The sequence below is a fragment of the Nuphar pumila genome, chromosome 11 (assembly GCF_984573655.1).
Source record: "Nuphar pumila chromosome 11, dmNupPumi1.hap1.1, whole genome shotgun sequence".
Classification (NCBI taxonomy): Eukaryota; Viridiplantae; Streptophyta; class Magnoliopsida; order Nymphaeales; family Nymphaeaceae; genus Nuphar; species Nuphar pumila.
The window spans coordinates 31,101,222-31,123,118 of NC_143259.1; the positions used below are offsets into that span (position 1 = coordinate 31,101,222).

At 39.0% G+C, this 21,897-nt stretch overlaps 1 protein-coding gene across 6 annotated transcripts in view; it reads right to left on the reverse strand.

The window, feature by feature from the left end:
• The window catches only part of LOC149822214 (splicing factor U2af large subunit B-like), a 219,656-nt gene extending 200,987 nt beyond the window's left edge, over positions 1–18,669 (reverse strand). For 3 of the 6 annotated variants that reach the window (XM_089980673.1, XM_089980672.1, XM_089980671.1), the window contains exons 1-7: positions 18,381–18,669; positions 17,836–18,011; positions 17,317–17,430; positions 6,123–6,190; positions 5,411–5,481; positions 5,272–5,316; positions 5,121–5,180 (exon numbers count right to left, since the gene is read on the reverse strand). In XM_089980673.1, the coding sequence (XP_089836799.1) occupies positions 5,121–5,180; positions 5,272–5,316; positions 5,411–5,481; positions 6,123–6,190; positions 17,317–17,430; positions 17,836–18,011; positions 18,381–18,389 (543 nt within the window). In that variant the 5' untranslated portion in view covers positions 18,390–18,669. Of the gene's footprint in view, positions 1–5,120; positions 5,181–5,271; positions 5,317–5,410; positions 5,482–5,709; positions 5,832–6,122; positions 6,191–17,316; positions 17,431–17,643; positions 17,752–17,835; positions 18,012–18,380 lie in introns of those variants that run through there. The other 3 variants (XM_089980670.1, XM_089980675.1, XM_089980674.1) reach the window with 3 other exon arrangements.
• Positions 18,670–21,897: the final 3,228 nt, after the last annotated feature.

The window sequence follows — 21,897 nt, forward strand, 5'->3', positions numbered from 1 at the left end:
TTCTGCTTACCGCCTTTACTTTGCCGTCGCGCTTTGCGCCTAGGCTCTTGCTTTTACATATGTGTTGGTATGGCCTTGCTATTGCAGATGACGTGCAGGTTCTTGCTCTTTGCGTATACCGTAAAGGCATCCTCGTGGAGGATGCAAGGGGCATTTACCACTCTCCCTCTTGCGACAAGAGTTCAGTCTTGAGCGAGCGACACATCCTCGTCTAAGGAGAGGGATACCTCGCAAGGATCTTGGTTGTTCGTGTGCGCAGTCCTGCAGAGTCGACTTGAGATTTTAGTGAGCTGCGCAAAAGCATCAAAGACTGCTCTAAATCAAAGCATTTGGAAGGATGTGACTGGCTGGTTCTGCTCGCCTTTTTGGCTTATCTCGGGTGATCCCGAATTGGGGGTTTGAGCGAACTTCTTCTCAAGTGCTCCGTTGAGAAACACGTATCTCGTCTATCGAGGCCGGTATCGAGTCATGCGAGACATGTAGATACCCCGATAGCGGAGGTGATTCGAGATAATCACATGCATAATGTTGGCACAAGGTACTGTTGTTTTAAAAGATAAAGTAAAGGTCATAAACTTTTACATCTTTGTGAAACACTTCTGTTGAGGCTTCTATTGAGGAGTTATACCCCCTTCATCCTAGAGTACTTGTAGTCGTGCACGACACGTCTAGTATTGCGATGATCGGATGAGACGGTCGTGCAACCTCGAACAGTGCTAAATGCATAATGTTGTAATCACATAAATGGCCTCACATTCGCCTTCACAGGCAAGATGCTCGATTGGTTTAAAGACCATAGCACAGGATGGGTCTTTAGTTAAGCAACCCCTAATGCACCCATTCGCTTCTGGTTGTTCTGTCAAGGGAGAGGACAGAGCGGTACAAAACTCCAATGGACAGGTTGTTAACAACCACCCCACGGGCAATGATCTGGCCTCCCCAGTCATTGGAGTTAAGGGGAAAGGGACTACATTAGTTAGCTCAACACTTCTGCAGAAGTTGGATGCATCCGTGGCACAGCCTCCTTTGGGGAATCCTCTCTCGGCTAAAGCCGGCCCCTTAGGAGCGGACTCAACTAGTTATTCGAGTTATTGAAAATACATAGAATAACAGACCACAAAAAATCTCAGAAGATCATCACAGTTCATCATAACTTTTTATGGTAAGTAAAAACATAAGATCTACGTCGGATCGCTCGGTTCGGGAGATATACGACCTGACAAGGAATTACCGCCCCTTGGACCATACACTTCCTCACAGGAGTTCACCGTCTTTGCGGCTACCCGTTCGTGGACAGTGTACATCCTCAAAGGGAATCTCAAAAGATCATCACAGTTCATCATAACTTTTTATGGTAAGTAAAAACATAAGATCTACGTCGGATCGCTCGGTTCGGGAGATATACGACCTGACAAGGAATTACCGCCCCTTGGACCATACACTTCCTCACAGGAGTTCACTGTCTTTGCGGCTACCCGTTCGTGGACAGTGTACATCCTCAAAGGGAATCTACCACTCTAGCTGGGTCACCTGGTCTTGATCATACATACCCCCACAACGAAACCTTTGGGAAGTCGGTCCCCAACAAATGCCATATCCAATCAAAATCATTGTGATACACGCATCAACACAAATGACCGCTCTCAGGGTCGATAGCCACTAATACAAACAACAAGATCAACGCCGGATCACCTGGTCTAGGAAATGTATAACCTTACAAGGAATTCTGCCCTAGATGTAGACCATACACTTCCTCACAGAAGTTCACCGTCTTTGCGGCTACCCGTTCGTGGACAGTGTAGATCCTCACAAAAAATCTACCACTCTAGTCGGGTACCTGGTCTTGATTATACACGCCCTCGCAGATAATCCTTTGAAGATCCGGTCCTCAACAGACACCCTAGTCGGTGATACATGCATCAATATAGTCGACCACTCTTGGGGTCAGTAGCCACAATATGGGCACAAACATGTATATCAGCATATGCATCGTATCACTTCACATAGAAGCATATAATCCTACGCATTGTATTATTGCCACAAGGAATATTGCAATCCTCAAATAGGCCCTCAAAGCATGCGTAAACGACACATAAGAACGCGCAGATATGGCAATCCAGTTGATTCTATGGGCGAAGAGTAACTAACTCTACCCGTCAGCCAAACAAAACAACTGAATAAGACAAGCACTCATAACAATGCTCATAAAACATATAATTACCATAAAATGGCTCAATCCATCAACAAGTAATTAAATTAATCGTAAGGCATAAACCATTGCATCACAAGCCATTCATAAGCAATCATACGGCAGCAGTTATATCACAATATGTAAGCAGCTTATAAGACAAGCGGCAACATCAATCCTAGTTGCCACCAGTTCGTAGATTACGAGTTGTATAAAATCACATCAATCATAAGAGATGCAAGCCAACAAGTGATATGCTACAATAAGCACCAAACAGTTCGACCATGGGATAAAGCAAGTCATATGCTAATATGTAGCAACTGGCATAATGCTATTATTATAAGCATTTAACTAGTATGAGAAGCTCCTTATTACTCTGCAAAGAACTGCGTAAGCAGTTTAACCAACTAGAGTAACGCCTTGACAAGCGTGCACAGCTCAACGAGTAGCATACTAAACTACCGAGCAAGCAAGCGATCGACCAGTGTCAACTATGAATTCATAGTTTCAGCTTTCTGTTTGAGCATGATTATATGCAGGACTCAGATGTGAGCATCAGATCGTTAGCGATTTGAGTTAGTGATTATGTTTTGGACCTTCTACGAAAGGGTGGGTTTTTCTGAGAAAGTATGACGCCTTAGTGAGTAATAACCGGTGACAATTGGCCGCGTAAGGCCTTGGGAGATGGAATAGATTAAGGTTGTTCAAGACAAAGCGTTTGTTAGAAGTAGTGAGCGACAAACGATGTCCTGATGATGATTAGATGCAGAAACCTCGTTCTAGGAACGAGAACAAGCTAGTTGCGTGGTGGTTCACAACCTACGATCAATTGAATCGTATGTTGCGTTTGTCAGTTGCACTGCTTACTTGCTTTGAATTGCTTACTTGCTTTGAACTGCTTACCTTGTTGTATTGCTTACCTGTTTAACTGCATATTTGCTTTAAACTGCGTAACCTACTGAATTAAATGTACTTAATTCAGTTTCCTGTAGTCTCTCTTGTGCACCTACTAGTTTTTCGCGAAACTAACACATTCTATGGGTATAGGTGATGATTAGGTACACTATGGGCGATGGCGTGATTGCAAGATGGCTTCAAGACTTCTTCTTCCTGCTTTTAGCTCGCGTCCTGGACGCTATGGGTTTGTATCGGATTTTCCTTAGGATACCCGAATTTTGTGAGTTTTGGTTATTTTAGCTAACGTGCCCAAAGTTGTCAGCTTGCCTTTTGATTTAACAAAAGAAAAATCTTTCGCTGATTTCATAAACAAACTCTGAAGGAAAAAGATATTTGTAGTCTCTTGTCTGTTTTTCTGAAAATGTTCGCAAGCTTGAAATTTGGGGCGTTACACGTGAGGTTACTAAAACTCCGTGTGTGATTGTGCCCCTGAAACCGATATGGTGGTTCACCTTCCGGCTATGGTTTTAGGAAGTTTCTGCTACATTGTCTGGGGTGGTATGTAGACACAACTGTTGTTATTGGTATACGAAGAAAGTGGCATTAGTGGATGTTGATTTTTCTAGTGTTCCGATATTAAATATTGATTTCTAATATTTCAATGAATGGTGTTGATTTCTGATATCGGTCGAGGGACAAGTACGAAATCCAGTAATAAAATACAATTTGTGTGTTAAGCTACAACTGAAAAACTAACTTGAATTTCGAGAATTTGTTATGCTTGTTTGAGTATCTGCGGGTTTTAAAAAAAAGTTGAACTAAAATTGTATGCATTTAATAGGGACATGCATATAAAAAACAACTCTGATAATAACTTAATAAGTTACTCATGCATGTGCATTAATATCATGCATATTAACTGTTCTGCGTTATTTCATGCATTCTTACCTGTTTTTTATATGTGATATATTGGTAGTTCTTAAATGCATAAATTGTTATTTGGATTAGAAAATTGGTGTAGTTGTATTCCTTTAAAAATGTTATATGAATTTGATTTATGTTTTTCTTGCCTATTTGAATTGTTAGAGGAATTCGTACGCAAGATCTATGATTCTGACCTCGTATTCTTTATGTTTTTCACATCTTTTGAAGCCCAGTGATGAAACCAACTGCTATAAGGAGTCACGAAGACTGCGTGACTGATTTGACATTTTACTTTGGAACAGTGTGGCTCTATTTTTATTGATATTCATTTGAATAATGTTCTCAAACTCTAGTTATTGATGAGTAAGGTTATTTTAGTTGGTTGATGGTTAATGTAAGATCCCTTGTCATGTGGATTATGATTATGTTTGTAAGGCCTAGGATCTCTGGGTACGGTTTTCGCAATTGTTTTAAAAAATAATAATAATTTTTTACTTTTCAACGGGGATGAGTTGGGGTCGTTACATATCATCTCAAGCTCGAGGAAGAGTGTTAAGGAATGTAATACTCATATGAGATGTGTGTGTATGCTACCCTTTTTATTTGTACATGTCTACTATGCGGGGGGGGGGGGGGTGTTGTAACATAGCCATAGGGACTATAGTCAATTATTTTTGTCTTTTTATTTAACCCTAAGGGGACATCCCATATATGTTGTATTCTCTATTCTTTGAGAAGTAATGAAGCTTTGCATCTTCTACTTTTGTTCCTCTCATCTCGTGGGATTTCCTTGTTGCTCTTTATAATAATTATGGATTGTGTCCATGGCTATCTAGTAGAGATGCTTATCTAGATTTGGATTCTAATTTATGGTGTAAGTTGTAACCATTTATGGGAACAGATCATCACCTTGTATCTAGTTTTAATGTGTCTGTGTGAGAGAGGAGAGAGAGAGCTGACTTGATAGACTTAAATTTTAGAATAACTTTGTTCGCTTAATGTTCTCTTAATGAGTAAACTTCTGAAAATATTTCTAACTAGAGTACAATCTTCACAAATTATAATAGGCACTTCCTTTTCCTTTTCACCGAGAGAGCATGTAGAATATCACCTGCTCATTTGCCATTGGTGGTAAGCCCCCAACATACACCCTCCGTGCATGTCTTGTAGCCTGTCACATATAAAAAAGCAAAAATTTCACTTGTTCAGTCACTAAAAATGATGGTTATCATTTTAAGAACAGTTATTTCCATGGCAGATACCTGTTGAGTCATAGCTTGTACTGGAACCAAAGGGAGACCTCCAAACTAGATAGAAGAATGGAGTCAATGTATGTAGTAGTTAAAATATGTAAATGCAAATAGGCATGCTAACCAGCAAAGCAAGCAGCTGAAATTTTACCGGTGCATTCCCAATAGGAAACATATTGTTAAACATTCCTGGTATGGGATGAGCAACACCTGGCAGTTGCCCTATATCATCAACATGAGAGCATTCAATCAAGGCAAAATGGTTTATCAAGAGCTCGTTACAACAAAATATGCCAGCACATGCAACCAAGCAACACGTAGCTGGGATCTAGCATATCAGCTGAATAACACTCTAAATTCCTATTCCACATATTTTCATAACTGCAATTCATTATAATAGATAGAAAGAAAACCGTCACTGCATGTGCTGAGGAAATATGTTAAGTCTACCAAAGGGCAATGGTTGTCGGTTGAAGGTGAACAAGATCCATCGCATCAATTCCTCGTTGAACATAGAATCTACAGTGGTCACGCCCATGGGCAGCATAGTGGAATATGTGGCCCAACACTGCCTTCTTACCCAAAATATACGCATAACCACAAACACAGAACCAAACACAACAACCAAACAATGGTCCTCAGTGTCGGTAAGAAAACACTAATAAAATAGAATACTTGCTAAATAAAATTATAAAGTGCTAGTCTAAAATGTAATTCCAGTCTTAAAGTCTTCATGTGCTGCTCCAGAATTTAGCAAAGCAAAATGTTGCCTCTAACATATTAATAATATGCATAACTTTGCTGCTATATAATTGAGAAAAAAGGTACAGAGGATATGAGAAGCACAGAGATTGCAGACATACCTGGCATGGCAGCACCAGGAAACACAGCAGCACCAGGAGGTGCCATGTCAAACCCACTTGAACGCTTGCTGGATGGTAGTTTATACTTGCAGTTAGTGAATTTGCATAACAAAAGGAATTCACAAAACACTAAAGTCAAAAATGATCATAATGGAGCATTAGTCAAAGGCTCTATTACATGAGAACCCCGAATAGTAAAAAACAAAGAAGTAGAAAATCCCTGGATGACCAAACATCATCTAATTGTAGTTGGTTTTCCACTTCACTTGGATGAGTTCTGTCATATTTACAAGAAAGGGAAAACTTTTTAGGATAGCAAGGAAGCTATGTCACATAGGTGCAGGTGCGGATGCGGATGCGGATGCGGCACTTTAAAAAAACTTGGGTGCGGGGGTTGGGGTGTGTGTGTGTATATATATATATAACAGTTTTAAGTTAACACTAGGTGTATTTGTGTGCATTTATGTATTTCTATATATAATATAGATAAAAATGGACTTATTAGGGATAACTTAATCTACTTTTGGATAGAAATGGACCTCAGTTTGGAGACTGAGTACCCTCATATTTTTTGGACTCTCTGTGTAGCACACAGCTTAAATCTGGCCCTAAAGAGCATCTACAACCCCAAAGAAGAAGAAAATTCACAAGCATATGTTTTATGTTCATGGATTGAAGATTTAGAAAGAAATGTCAAAAGCATTAGGAATTTTATTATTAACCACCATCGTGCTAATGTTACATTTAATAGGCATCCTAACCTGAAATTGTTGAAGGTCGTTGAAACACGTTTTGTGTCTATTATTGTTATGGTGAAGATGATTAAAAAAGTGAAGAATGCTTTGGTTAGCATGGTGACCGATGAAAAATAGGCATTCTATCGTGTTGATGATGATGTCAAGGCTCAAGAAATTAAAAAATTCATTGTTGATGATGAGTTTTGGGACAGAGTGGTATACTCCATTCAATTTACGCAACCTATTTGAGAAATGTTGAGAGAAGTTGATAAGAATGAGCTCATGCTTCACAGAGTTTATGAAATGTGGGATAATATGATTGAAAAAATAAAAGTTGTAGTTTTCAAGCATGAAGAAAAAAATCCTTTCTTGAATGATTCAGAATTTTTTAACCATAAAAAGTGAAGAATGCTTTGGTTAGCATGGTGACTGATGAAAATTTGACATTCTATCGTGTTGATGATGATGTCAAGGCTCAAGAAATTAAAAAATTCATTATTGATTATGAGTTTGGGGACAGAGTGGTATACTTCCTTCAATTTACGCAACCTATTTGGAAAATGTTGAGAGAAGTTGATAAGGATGAGACCATGCTTCCCAAAGTTTATGAAATGTGGGATAATATGATTGAAAAAATACAAGTTGTAGTTTTCAAGCATGAAGAAAAAAATCTTGCATTGGATGATTTAGAATTTTTTAACCATATTCATTCAATTTTAATGAGAAGATGGGATAAGAGCAACACTCATTTGCATTGCACGACACATTCTCTTAATCCAAAATATTATGCAAAAAATGGTAGGCAGGTGGTATTGGTCGTGTCTCTCCAAATTTAGACCCAGAGCTATCAAGATATAGAAATATGTGTATGACAAGACTTTTTTCAGACGCATATCTTTTAAATCAAGTCACACAAGAGTTTGAAAAAATTTCATCTTCGAGATTATATGGACAGGCATTACTCGCGAGAGATGAGGATAATATAAATCCTATCACATGGTGGTCAACATTTGAATCAGAAACACCTCTTCTCCAACGTCTTGCATTAAGATTGTTATCGCAACCTGTTAGTTCATCTTGTTGTGAAAGAAATTGGAGCATATATTCTCAAATCCACAACATAAAGAGAAACAAACTCACCAGCAAGCGTGCAGAGGATTTAGTATATGTTCATTCAAATCTTTGACTATTTTTGCGAACCAATGAGGAATACAGATACTAATTTGCTCTCTTAGTTATTTGATTATTTCTTAATTTTTCATTTAAATATACTTATATTATATTTAGCATTTTGAAATTAGGTTTGTAACGCAGACAAGGAACATCCAAATTTTAGGATATAAACCCAGAAGAGTGTGACTTCGAGGGAGAGCATGATTTCAACATGACAAACATGGATTTATTTGAGCTAAGGTTCCTTCTTATGATGCATTTGATGATGAAGCAGGAAATTATTAAGATTCATTACTTCATCGTCATATACATTGTAGGATATACTTTTGGTATGTAATTTAGTTATTTTTTGTTTTACTTATTTGATTGATATTTAGGTCGATTTAATTGCGGTGTTAGTTTTTGTGATGTAGAATAAAATTGTAGAATTGTTAATTTGATATATTGTATGCATGATGAATGATATTATGACAATGTTAATTGTTAAATTATGACAATGTTAATTGTTAAAACTTCAAAATTATATATATATATATAATATAATATAATATATGATTTTTTTACATTTTTGCCCCGCCGCACTCCCGCACCCAAGGTTTTTTAGAGTGTCGCATCCCCGCACCCGCACCCATGTGACATAAGATAAAAGAGATGCATCCGGAGTCATATGGAAGGACGCACTCGAATCAAGGATCAAAGAAGACATACCGGGAGGTGATGAGATCGTAACTTCGGATGTGGATGGAGTAAAGGAGTTGTTCTTCATAAATTGTTGAAGAGTTTTCGTAAGATGAAAAATGGATGCTTTAATGTCTTCATCCCTCTTTGATTTTTTATTCGATTTGGGGGGTCTTTCACCAATAGAAGCCACTTTCTGAAAAGAAGTGTATTCTCGGGTCACGGGTCTGGAGATCCAGACCCGTGATCATTAACGTGTCATTAATGGCACTGTGTGTAATTTATACTTTTGTAAAAAGGGTACTTTCGTACCCTAGTCTTATACTTTATGTGTTATTATATATGATATCATACAGCAGCCGACTCCTTGAATTGGGTTTATCGGCTTTTTCTTCATTCTCTGCTATCTCTCTCTCTCTCTCTTTCCCTGTCTCTCAGCTCTCACGAGTGGATTAAAACCTAACATGGTATCAGAGCATCGCTACAGCTGAAGTTGAAATCGATCCATAAAGGTACGTCTGAGATCCCTTCCTCCTCGATATTTGTTTTCTTCTTAAGTCAAGAAAAAATACCTTTGTTTTCCCCAATCTCGTCTGCATCTCGTCTTTCACTATCTCGTGGTTTTGATTTTGATCACCTCTTTTCTTTTCTGGTTTCTCCAATCTCCTGGTTTCTCCTCTTTCCCAATCTCGTGGTTTCCCCTCTTTCCCAATCTCGTGGCCTGTTTCATTTTCCCAATCTCGTGGCCTGTTCCATTTTCCCAATCTCGTGGTTTCCCCTCTTTCCCAATATCGTCTGCACCCAAGAGCATGTGTTAGTTCAGTTAGTGCCCTTATATCACCTCTGTTGCCTCTATTTGTGCAAGAGTACAAGGTTGACTGGATATTGCTTGTTGTGCCACAGAAGAAACTTCATTTCTTCTCCTCTTGTCTGAGTTACCCAGTTGAATATCTCTTCATTCTGTTTTTCATATATTCTGCTAGTTGTCTTTGATCACAGCGGCTGAATATAGATCGCACAATCGGGTTTTATTTTGTTTCAGCCACCTACTTTTCGTTTCACAGTGTGAATTCATATTCACGATTTTTTAATTTCTGCTTTTCGTTTCACAATCCAATATTCAATCACTTATGAAAATCAGAAATCTGACAGATTTTTTTTTTAATTTCTGCTTCAAATTCAGCCACTGTCGTCGGCCATTGATCTGAATTAGTTTCTAAAAAAAAAAAAAGTTACAGAAACTGTAGACAGACTGTGCCAAACACATTCTTAACACTGTAAACCATGGATTCATTTCCTAGTCAGTCGGTTCTTTCTTCAAGTTTCCTCAGTCAACTCGTATCTGAAAAATTAAACAATGGTAATTTCTTGACTTGGAAGAGACAAATCATACCCTTTATTAGGAGTCAGGATCTTTCTGGACATCTGGATGGATCTATTCCAGTTCCTCCTGAATTCATATCACAAGAAGAAAGGGACAATAAAGGAGAACCTACTACAGTATATGTTAGAAATCCTGAATTTGTGGCTTGGATGAAAAGAGACCAAGCGCTTGTTGCTTATATCACATCTACACTGTCACAAGAGGTACTTGTAGCAATTCCAGATGACTGTACTGCCATGCAACTTTGGAACAGACTTGTTCAGACATACTCACAGGTTTCTCAGGCCAGGATTATGTTTCTTAAAAGAGAATTCCAAATGTTAAGAAAGGATTCCATGACCATCATGGAATACTTGAACAAAATGAAGGTTATCACAGATCAACTTGCAGTTGTTGGAAGTACAGTAACTGATAAGGTTTTGGTACAGCAAACTCTCAGTGGATTGGGACATGACTATCATATGATTGTTACTTCATTGTTATGTTTACCTGAGCTCCCCAACTTTGAAGATCTGCGTGCAAAATTGTTACAATATGAGATGAACCTAAAGGGGTTTTCTGAAGAATCATCTATGCATACTGGGGCACAAGAAGTTCTTGCTACAGGGGTTACTTATGCACGAGGACGAGGAAGCTATGATATCAAGGGAAAGGGAGCACAAGGGAGAAGTGGTCAAGGAAGTCGTGGATTATTGCCTACACCCAACACATATACCAATCCACAAAGACAGAGGCCAATTCCTACCTGCTTTCAGTGTAATAAAAAGGGGCATATCAAAGCTAATTGTTGGTTCAATCCCCTAAATAAAGGAAAATCAACACAAACTGAAGCAAAAAGAGGCACAGACAGTACAAGGACCAACGGAGAAGTAAAGGAGTTATTGTTGTCAGCTTTAGCAGAATTGAATCTGAAACAAAATGAGCAAGGTACTTGGTACGTGGACTCTGGCGCGGCGACTCACGTTACTGGTGATGCAGGTAAGCTCATAAAACTTGTTCCTTACATTGGTAAAAGCAGTATAGTTACTGGAGATGGATCACACCACTCTGTCTCTTATATTGGAAACTCCATTATACCCCTGTCTGAATCTTCTATCAATCTTTCAAAAGTCCTTTATGTTCCTGAAATCAAGAAAAACATTGTTTCAGTTTCTAAACTTGTTGATGATATCAAAGCCTCAGTTGAATTTACTCCCTCTTCTGTTCTTGTCAAGGATCTCTGCACGAAGGAGACGTTCGCTAGAGGAAAACGACAAGGCAATATGTATGTCTTTCAAGAAGATCCTTCAGCACATATTCGCTCTGCAGATCCAAACTTGAAGCTCCAATCATCGTTGCCTTCTGAAAATTCTACTTGTGTCTTCAGTGTCTCTGAAATCAATAAGCCAAATCTTTGGCATGGTCGTCTAGGTCATTGCAGTAGTAGTTTCATTGAAAAGCTTGTTTCAAATAACCTCATTCCTAAGTCAAGTTTAAGAATAAATGTCGATGACAACAAATGTTCTAGTTGTCTCTTATGTAAGAGTCATGTCTTACCGTTTCATTCTATTAATAAAAGAGCTTCAAGACCTTTTGAGAGTATTTGTTCTGATGTTTGGGGGCCTGCTCCAGTTGCTTCCATATCTGGAACAAGATATTACCTTTTGTTTGTTGACAGTTATTCTCGTTATTCTTGGATATTTTTCATGAAACACAAGTCTGAGACCTTCAAGTTGTTCCGAAACTTCCATTCCTTTGTCAAAAACCAATTTTCTGAAAACATCCTTAGTTTTCAATGTGACGGAGGCGGTGAATTTTCTTCCATTGACTTTACTAACTTTCTCCAAAGTAATGGGATAAGGAAAAAGGTGTCTTGCCCACACACACCTCAGCAGAATGGGATTGCTGAAAGAAAGCATCGCCATATTGTTGAGAGTGCGATGAGCATGATGCATGACAGCAGTCTCCCGATCACCTTATGGACAGAGGCTTTTCATTCTGCAGTTCATGTGATAAATCGTTTGCCCATGACTATTTTGGAAAACAAGTCTCCTTGTGTATTTTTGGTGTACATCCCAACTATCATGATTTGCATGTGTTTGGTTGTTTATGCTATGTTCATGTTGATAGTTCAATGAGACATAAGTTTCAGGACAAGGCTCTGAAGTGCAGGTTTGTGGGTTATGCTGATGACTATAAAGGGTACAGGTGCTATGATCCAGTGAGCAAGCGCATCAAAATATCAAGAAATGTCATATTCGATGAATTGAATTTTGATTGTCGATATACTAGTTCTTCAGAATCAAAACCTGAAGTTGAGGCTTATCATCCTTGGTTGAATTATGAACTTCTCCCCGGAACTAGTGAGGTTTGCTCCAACTGTATTCAAAAGAATAAGGAATTTATGTCTGCAGATGAAGTGGTTGCTCATGAAAATACAGACCCAACTTCGAATCCACAAAGGTATAAAGGTCTTGTCTACGCTCGACGAGAAAGAGAGCCACCCACCATAGTTAATTCTGACATGGACATATCCTCTACCTCCAACATTGCTGATTATAGAAGATCCACCCGTACTCGTCATCCAATTGAAAGATGGGTCAGTTATGAAAATTTCTCATTGGATTTTCAACTCTTTCTAACAGCCTTGAATAAAGAAAATGAACCCACAACGTTCTCTCAAGCATCAAATTCCAGAAGATGGATTGAAGCAATGAATGAGGAGATGGAAGCTCTACATGAATGTGGTACGTGGGATGTCGTATCAAGACCACCTGACAGAAATGTTGTTGGTTCGAAATGGGTGTACAAAATAAAGTATAAACCAGATGGGTCTATAGAGCGATACAAGGCGAGACTTGTAGCCAAAGGTTTTACACAGGAGCAAGGACAAGACTATGATGAAACTTTTAGTCCAGTGGTGAAGATGGGAACAATCAGGATTATACTTTCTTTAGCTATTGAACATCAATGGACCATTAGCCAACTTGATGTGAAGAATGCCTTTCTTCATGGAAATTTAAGAGAAGAAGTATACATGGAACAACCCACTGGCTACGCAGAAGGTGATCCTACAAAATATGTTTGCAGACTAAAAAGGGCGATATATGGATTGAAGCAGGCATCTCGATCTTGGTTCGACAGTTTCTCTGTTGAAATTCAAAAATATGGTTTTAAGAAATCTCTTCTTGACCACTCCTTATTTATCTTTAAGAACCAAGACACAATTACTTTGTTGTTGATATATGTAGATGATATCATCATCACTGGTAATTCCAATGAACACATTAAAGAAGTGAAACATCTCTTGAATCAAAGGTTCAAAATGAAGGACCTTGGCAAGCTACGATACTTTCTTGGAGTTGAAGTCGACAGTACATCTGAAGAGATGACTCTCACCCAACATAAGTATACCATTGATGTTCTAAATAAAGCGGGTATGAAAGACTGCAAGCCCTTGAGCACTCCTAGTGTCCTTCATCAAAAGCTTAGGTCTCAAGATGGGGATCCATTTGATAATCCCACACAGTATCGTAGCATAGTAGGTATGTTACAATATCTCACCTTTACTCATCCAGATATAGTCTACTCGGTGAATCAAGTCTCTCGGTTTATGCATGCACCATGTGAAGGGCATATGGAAGCAGTTAAACGGATACTTAGATACCTAAAGGGAACTATTGGGGATGGCCTCATATATCAGAGAAAGACAAATGGGCAAAATGCACATGAGATCACTGCTTATTCTGATGCGGACTGGGCAGGAGATCCAGATGAACGCAGATCGGTATCCGGCTATTGTGTGTTTGTTGGGATGAATTTAGTTTCTTGGAGCTGTAAGAAACAAAAGGTTGTTGCCAGATCTAGTACAGAGGCTGAATATAGGTCAATGGCAGCAGCCACTGCTGAAGCTACTTGGATTGGACATTTACTGACAGAAGTAGGGGAATCGATCTCTCGATCACTGCTTTTGTGTGACAACCAGAGTGCCATTAGTATGTCTTTTAATCCAATCCATCACAGTCGTGCCAAACATGTTGAAATAGATCAGCATTTTGTGAGACAAAAGGTTGAAGAGAAAGAGATTGAGCCTGAATTTGTACGAACCACAGATCAGGTGGCGGATATATTTACAAAAGGGTTGACGAAAGACAGATTTTGGATGTTAAAAGGCAAGTTGTTCATGGTCCAAGATCATACACAACTTGAGGGAGGGTGAAAAGAAGTGTATTCTCGAGTCACGGGTCTGGAGATCCAGACCCGTGATCATTAACGTGTCATTAATGGCACTGTGTGTAATTTATACTTTTGTAAAAAGGGTACTTTCGTACCCTAGTCTTATACTTTATGTGTTATTATATATGATATCATACAGCAGCCGACTCCTTGAATTGGGTTTATCGGCTTTTTCTTCATTCTCTGCTATCTCTCTCTCTCTCTCTCTCTTTCCCTGTCTCTCAGCTCTCACGAGTGGATTAAAACCTAACACTTTCCACTTAAGCTTGAGACAATCGGGTTTTATATGTCCAATCTTATTGCTATAGTGGCATACAATTTTCCTTCCTCCAGTATAGATATTTTCATAAAATGAGGAGGTTTATATGTCCTCATATTATTTTCGGGTCTAGAGAATGCATGCACTTTATCACTATCTTTGCCTATAGCAAAGCAAGTTTCTTCTTGACAAAGCTCGGCAAGAGCTTCATTAAGAGGTGTAGAAGTTCTATGAAGTAATGATCCTCTTAGTTTAAATTTGGGATGGAAACCATGTAGAAATTGAAAGAATCTTTTTATTTCCATTTAATGTTTCCTTATTTCAATGGCACTTCCTTCCTATTGTGGTTCAAGAAGGGCAAATTCATCACACAAAGGAGATAAAGTGTCATAACAGTCTCTAATACTCATGTCACCTTGTGTAGTATTTCTTACTATTTCTTGTAGAAAGTAATGTCTAGGAAGGTCCCTTCGAGTATGCAGACCTTTCATGAAGAACCATGCTTCATTTGCTTTTCTAAATTTGGCTAGATTAGCACAAATTTTTAGCTACACATTGCTCATGAACCATGCTAGTATCTTAGTATATTCACTCTCCCAATCTTGTATCTTGGATTGACAGTCTTGAATAGCTTTTTCTTTTTCTTCATTACTCGAGGTTTTTTCTTGATCTCCCTCCTTCTTGGTGAGCTTCAATTGTGGTTCGAGAACAGTACCACATACATAACCTCAAAGTTTCTTTCCTTTGAAATTATTTTTCAAAACAGCTACCCACATGCTATAGTTGGATCCATTAAATTTGAATGAAAGATTTATCTTTGCATTGTTGTCGGCCATGGCGGAAGAAAGGGAGAGAAGAAAAGACTATGTGTTATACAAGCACACACACAACAATAAGGCCCAAGAGTGTCAAGCACCTAGGGGCTCTGATACCATTAAATAAAACTGAAGTGCATAAGAGAAATGCTAAGGGGGCCTACAAAGAGTGCACACACACAGGCAAGAAGCCACTAATGGGCAAGATACAAGAAGCCACAAAGGGCTATACACAACTCACACTTAAAGTGGAGTAAGAGCACAAGAATAATAAAAAATATATATTGAATGCTTAGGAAAAGCTTAAGGAACAAGGGGAGCCGTTTTCCCTTATTTATACAAAGTGAGGACCAAGGGGGGGCTCCATAGAGCCCTTGGGAGCCCCCAACGATCATATTTATGACCATTGGGGGGCTCCCAAGGGCTCTAGGTAAAGCACAAAAGAGCCCTTGGTCAAATAAGAAAAAATAAAATGAAAAATACAAAAACCAAAATTGTCCCTAGTGGACAGTCCTAATTACAATGGAGTAAAATGACTAAAATGCCCCTGGTGGACAATACAAAAAACAATAACAGAAAAATAAAAATATATATATGTATATATATATATATATTCCCATATATATGCATATATATATATAAATAGGAGAGATATTATATATATTTTAACACGTATATTCAATCCATTGTGTATGTGTAGGTTTGTAATTTTGTATATAAAGATTATGTGAATTTGTGACTGTTAGTTTGTCTCGTTAGATCATGGAAGTTAAAAATAAGTTTAGGCTTTTCTTGTTAGTGAGACTAAATATAGGTAATTAGATATGCATTATTAAATCTATTATAGTGCTTAAAAAATTAGCTTCAGGTTTGGTTAGAAGTTAGAACTTTAGATTTTCTCTGTCTTATTGGTTGTTGCTTCGTCAATAAAGCATTTCTTTCATTTATTTGTGTTTTTAGATATTTTTTAAAGTTTTAAAGATGTGTTTTTTAGGCTTACACTTTAGGCTGCAAGCCATACATCTCGCTTCATATTTTGGTGAAGTGCTTTGCTACAGCTCAACACTTTTCACAACATTGCTAATAAGAAAAAAAATAAATATTGAAATTATACACATATGTATAATTAGGGGTGGCCATCGGGTCGGCTTGGCCTGACTCAGTTACACGGGTTCGGCCCATTTCAGGCCAGATTAAGCAATCAGACTAAGCTTGACCCGAAATGGGCTGCGTACACAATAGGATGGCAGTGGACTAGGGGGAAGCGGGGACCCATCCGAACCCACTGTGTTTGGGGCGGGATGGAGGACATGAAACGGGGAATGGAGGTCAAAATAAAAACCTATGCGGGGATGGACTTACACTTTCCCCCGCCCCGTCCTCATTCTCTGTTAGTAAAATGACTTAAATACCTCTAGTTATTTAATAAAATTAGATATAGCTCCTATATATTCCTAATACTAAATTTCTAACCCTAAAGCCTAAAACGACCCTTTTGGCTTCTTCAGTTATCCTTCTTCCGGTCGCTGCGGCTGACCATTTCGGCCTCCTCTCAAGGCTCCTCATGCCGCTCCGCACAACAACTTGACCCTCTCCTTTTCTTAATAAGAATTGTCTTACTGAAAATTGTCAAACATCATACTACATGGACCTCTTCTCTTTTGACTCACATCTTGGCATGTTAATGTTGACAAGTTCTGATGCATCAATGTCTAAGGGATGATCAGAGTACCATTTTATTCAATTAAAAGTGAAACCCATTCAAGCAATCAACAAGCTGCAAACTCGAGTTCAATGAAGCAAAACGCAAATGGAGTTACCAGGCTTGCTAACTATCTGATATCAATCATAAATATAGAAAGAAAGGTGCGGCTACTCCTTGAAAAGACCAAGCACATTTTTTGGTTTTGAAACGGACAATGTTAACACAGACCTCTTTGAACGAGATGGAGAGCTTGATCTGGATCTGATCCTGGGTCTTTCCTTTGAACAAGAACGTGATGTATGCCTATGTCTTCTTTCCCTTTCACGGTCACTAACACGATGCCTGTACATAATAGTATGGTGCATAATTCTTCATTAGGCATGGCAAGGGCAAACCCATGCAGATGATTCCAGAATAATAAACAATTCACATCAAGTTGAAAATCAAACAGCTCTCAAGATCACAGAAGCAAGTAGAATTGCAAAACATCTCATTAACACTGTGGAGAACCAAATCTACCAAGCTCAACCCAGAACAAGTAGTACAAGAACTCACAATCCATCAACTGATCCGAAGCAGAAGTGAAAGAAACAAACGATCCCGATAGTAATGGTGAAGTACAAAAGCAGGTGAAGCCCAACCAACAGAATTATCACTGGCATACTTATAGCAAGCTTGATGTGAGAACCATACAAGTAAATGATCGCGGTGTCCACACCCCAAATAAACAACAGATTCTGAAATTACCTATCATAACTGCGGCTGTGGTGGCGGTCATAGTCATCAGCTCTGTCGTGTCCTCTATCCTCCTTCGAATTCCTATCTCTGTAATGATCCTTATGGTGGCCATCTCTATCCCGGTCCCTCTCTCTAGTTTTCTCTCTATCGTGATCCCTGTCACGCTCCGAATCGCGAGAACTATGCTGGGGTTATTCAAAAACCATCAGAGTTCTTCTTCACCGGTAGGTAGTAAACAACAAAACGTCACATAATAGAAAACCCAATTCGGCAACAAGATGAAGGAATCACCACAAAATCGATCAGCTCGATGCCGCATACATTGCGGGTGAAACCGACGCAAAAGAGAACTTTAAACAATGAATGCGCTTGTTTACAAATATATGTAGCTACGTGCGCTCAGAGTTTAAAGTGGGAGAAACGGCAGAGGGACAGGCGAAAATGCATCATGTCAACCGCAGAACTCCTTTTGTAAAACAGGTTTCTGGCGCCCGACAATTCGACGAATTAACGATGAGAGACGAAGAATTCGACCAATCAATAATGAAATTTACCCTAGACATTTGAGTGCCGGTCCCGTTGATTCACAATGAAAATCTACCAGCAACAAACGCCCACAGTCTCCCTCGAACAGCGGACGCAGGGCGAAACCCTAGAAGGAACTCAGAACCGACAGCAGGGATCTGCGGTATGCGTGCCTGCCTGCGTGAGAGAGAGAGAGGGCAACTGGGTTTCGGTGTGCGGTCCAGACTCCAGCGAACCAGCAATTCTGCTTGTTATGATACGGTTCTTCGTGGACGTCCAGGTCTCCTCGACACGGGAGGGCGGTGTGTGTTCTCCCCCGAAACACAAATTCGCGTGTTCGTGCGTCTACAGACGAATATCTTGGTATAAAATAACATATAAAAAATATAGATATGCGTTGAACGAAAATGTCCTCGCTTCCCATATATATTTGCACGAGACAGGTTATATGTCCCCCCGAACAGGTAGGTGCGTGTTCTCGGGTCTGAATGAGCACCACGTTATGTAAGCACGTGGGGCTCATTTTCCCGTCTGTGTCTGCATCACTTAGCATCGAAGTTCGGTGTGTTTGCAAAGACTAAAGTATCTTTTCTCGCCATTAGCACCGTGAAATGATGTTTTGAGTAATGTACCAAAATCGTCTCCAACCAGAAAATAAAGGATAACCTTTTGTTTTTGCCCTAAGCAGTAAACACCTCTGCTTGAAGAGTCTCAACCTCGAAATATGTCACCTTCTTCATTCTGAATCACCCTTACACCTTCGGAGGAGCACTTTTTGTGTTGTCTACTGTCGTGGGAGCACATTTTACCATCGTCTGCTATCGGACCACCTTTTACCGTCGTCTGTTGTCGAACCACCCTTTGTCGTGCAACTGAGGATCTATCAGATATTAAATCAACAAGAGCATATTCACAAGTATACTCTGCAGTTGGTAGCTCCATATTCTTCTACGAAAGTTCTGATAGCAACTATGTATCACAGGTCAGATCCCACATATCCTTTGCAAGCAAACGAGCTCATTTGTAATGGCAGCCCACTGTACCATTCAAATCGATACAGTTTCTCAGATGTTTGTTATGTTCATTATTGTTTCAATTGGTGGTTGTACATACTCATCGAAGAGAAATAATTGAAGATCTTTACAAATAATAGGTTGACCCTGCCAAAGGAAAGGTGATTCAGTTATTTGTAATGATCTTCGAGTTATTATTTACCATGCCAATAAAAGTAACAATTTATAGTATTAACATGTTTTGACGCGATTCATATGATAAATATCGTAATAATTGACACTAGCAAATACATAATATCTATTTACAATGGTTCATACTTCAAATAATGTGCAGCGAGTTTAATAGAAATCTCTAAATGAGCAACGATTTGAACACACACATCGATGTACATATTGCATAATATACTACAAATCGATACGACAATTCGGCATAATCGCTTATTAATATTACAAATCGATACGATAAACGTAAGTACTGTTATTGTGGCGCCCCAAACCCCGACCTTGGAAAATCCTTTGAATTTTTGAGGATCTTTTTTTTTTTGAAATGGCTTTACGATAAATAACGTAAAGTAAGAAAAAATGGGTAACTTAAGTAACAAGGCCGCAAGTCTGAGCGGGCCACAGGTAAGTATGTATATCCAACAAGTTTCAAAATATACAACTGAAAGTTTAATTACAAAATGAGACAAGAGTATAACAAATGTAACAGTCTCTCAACAGTAAGGGAGAAATCCCCTCAAAACCCCAAAACCAAACATGAGTAGGATCTGCAACTAAATGTGGGTCCCCAAGCCTCCACCGTGTGTCATCGCATCGTCGTTGTACCTATTCATCACCTACATCTCCATAAAATGGGGTTAGCACTCTTGCGAGGTTGTGAAGAATCAACAACATCATATCTCTATTTCTCAAGGAGGAAACATGTATATAACATGAAACATGTGAAACAACAGATACATGTGCCTGTGTCAAGTAAGTGCACGTGTAACAAGTGCAAACAAGCTAAAGAAGTATACAGAAAACTGAGCAACTACTATATACAAGTAGCTAAGAAGGTACGAGAAGCATAACAAGTACAAAAGCAAGTAAGCAAGAAAAAAGGAACTACTACAGTACGTTAGTATTTAAGTTCTTCTGATTACTCCTTCGTGTACGCAAAGGAACCTTGCATTCTGTGAGCCATGCACATGGCGTCTGTTATTCAATTTCTAATATGGTAACCAGAGATGCTACAGACCGAGTAAACCTCATGCGAGCAACATGCAACTGAGAGAAACCCTCGCATAGGTAAGGATTGTAATCCATACTACTACAATAATGAGGTATCTTAAAAGATCACCTTGGCCTCCCTAACTCTGAGTGACTGGAGGTCAAAGAACGTTACAACTCCTGTCAAAATATGTGTCGTAGTAACGACTAGTCACTCAGGGTTATACCATCCACCCTCTTTTGTGAATGGGGCGCAACAGATTTATCTTTCTTAGGCTCATCTATCAAGTCATACCTTCCTTCGAGGTATTTATGCCTTGTGGTCCCCGCGGGGTATGCAAACGAGGTCTTAGCTTGCCCATCCACGTGCTCAGCCTCACAAGGCTAACAAGTGCACATCACTCATGAAAGCGATCATAACATCATTTTATCTTTCTCATTACTAGGGTATAGACATACGTGAGCTCACTCACGAACAAGGGGTCATCGCACAAAGACTCCAACTGAGTCTAAACAACCACAACAGTGTGTTTCTCATACTCTATGGTATTTAAGTTTTTGTGTCATTTGTACATGACAAGTGTATTGTGCACCTTGTGCACTCATCCATGCCCCAAGCACGAGACCAAAGTGTATCTCTCGAGGTATGTACTAAGCAGTACAAGTGTCAAGATATGCTACGTGCAGGTGCGAACTAAGAACCACATAATCTCAAGTCAATCGCACAATTATGAAACAGAGGCAAAGATACATATGCATATCTTAGGAAAACACATTTCAATTACATGGGAATATGCAAGTGAGTGTATAATTTCATAATTTCAAGAGATATGCAATTCAAGAGCATAACGTAAACACAATTGCAAGTACATTGAGCTAAAATAAGTAATGCAAGCTTCTAATTACAATTTCGAGTAGTTAGAACTTCAAATGTCAATATTTGGCAATTCTTGCATAGCGAGGTCACTTTCGTAGAAAAGATTTATGATTTTTGGTACACTCATGTGTTGAGATTGAAATCTAGAATATTCTCATTTGTATGGGAATTACATTCGCATTTTCAAGGTGGATTGCCGCACTTGTGAGAGAAACGATGTAAATATGTCACGAGGACAATTATACGTATATGCATCACTGGGTTACTAATGTTCGCAAAACATCTTGCTCTGTTGTTGACAAAGTGAAACCAATTCCATAAGGAAATTTGTGAATTCGACACACTTACGTGTCGAGAATGAAGTCTAGGATATTCCCAACTTATGGGAATAACATTAGCGTTACCACGGTTGGTTGCCGCGCTCGTGGAAACCCAAAGATACCT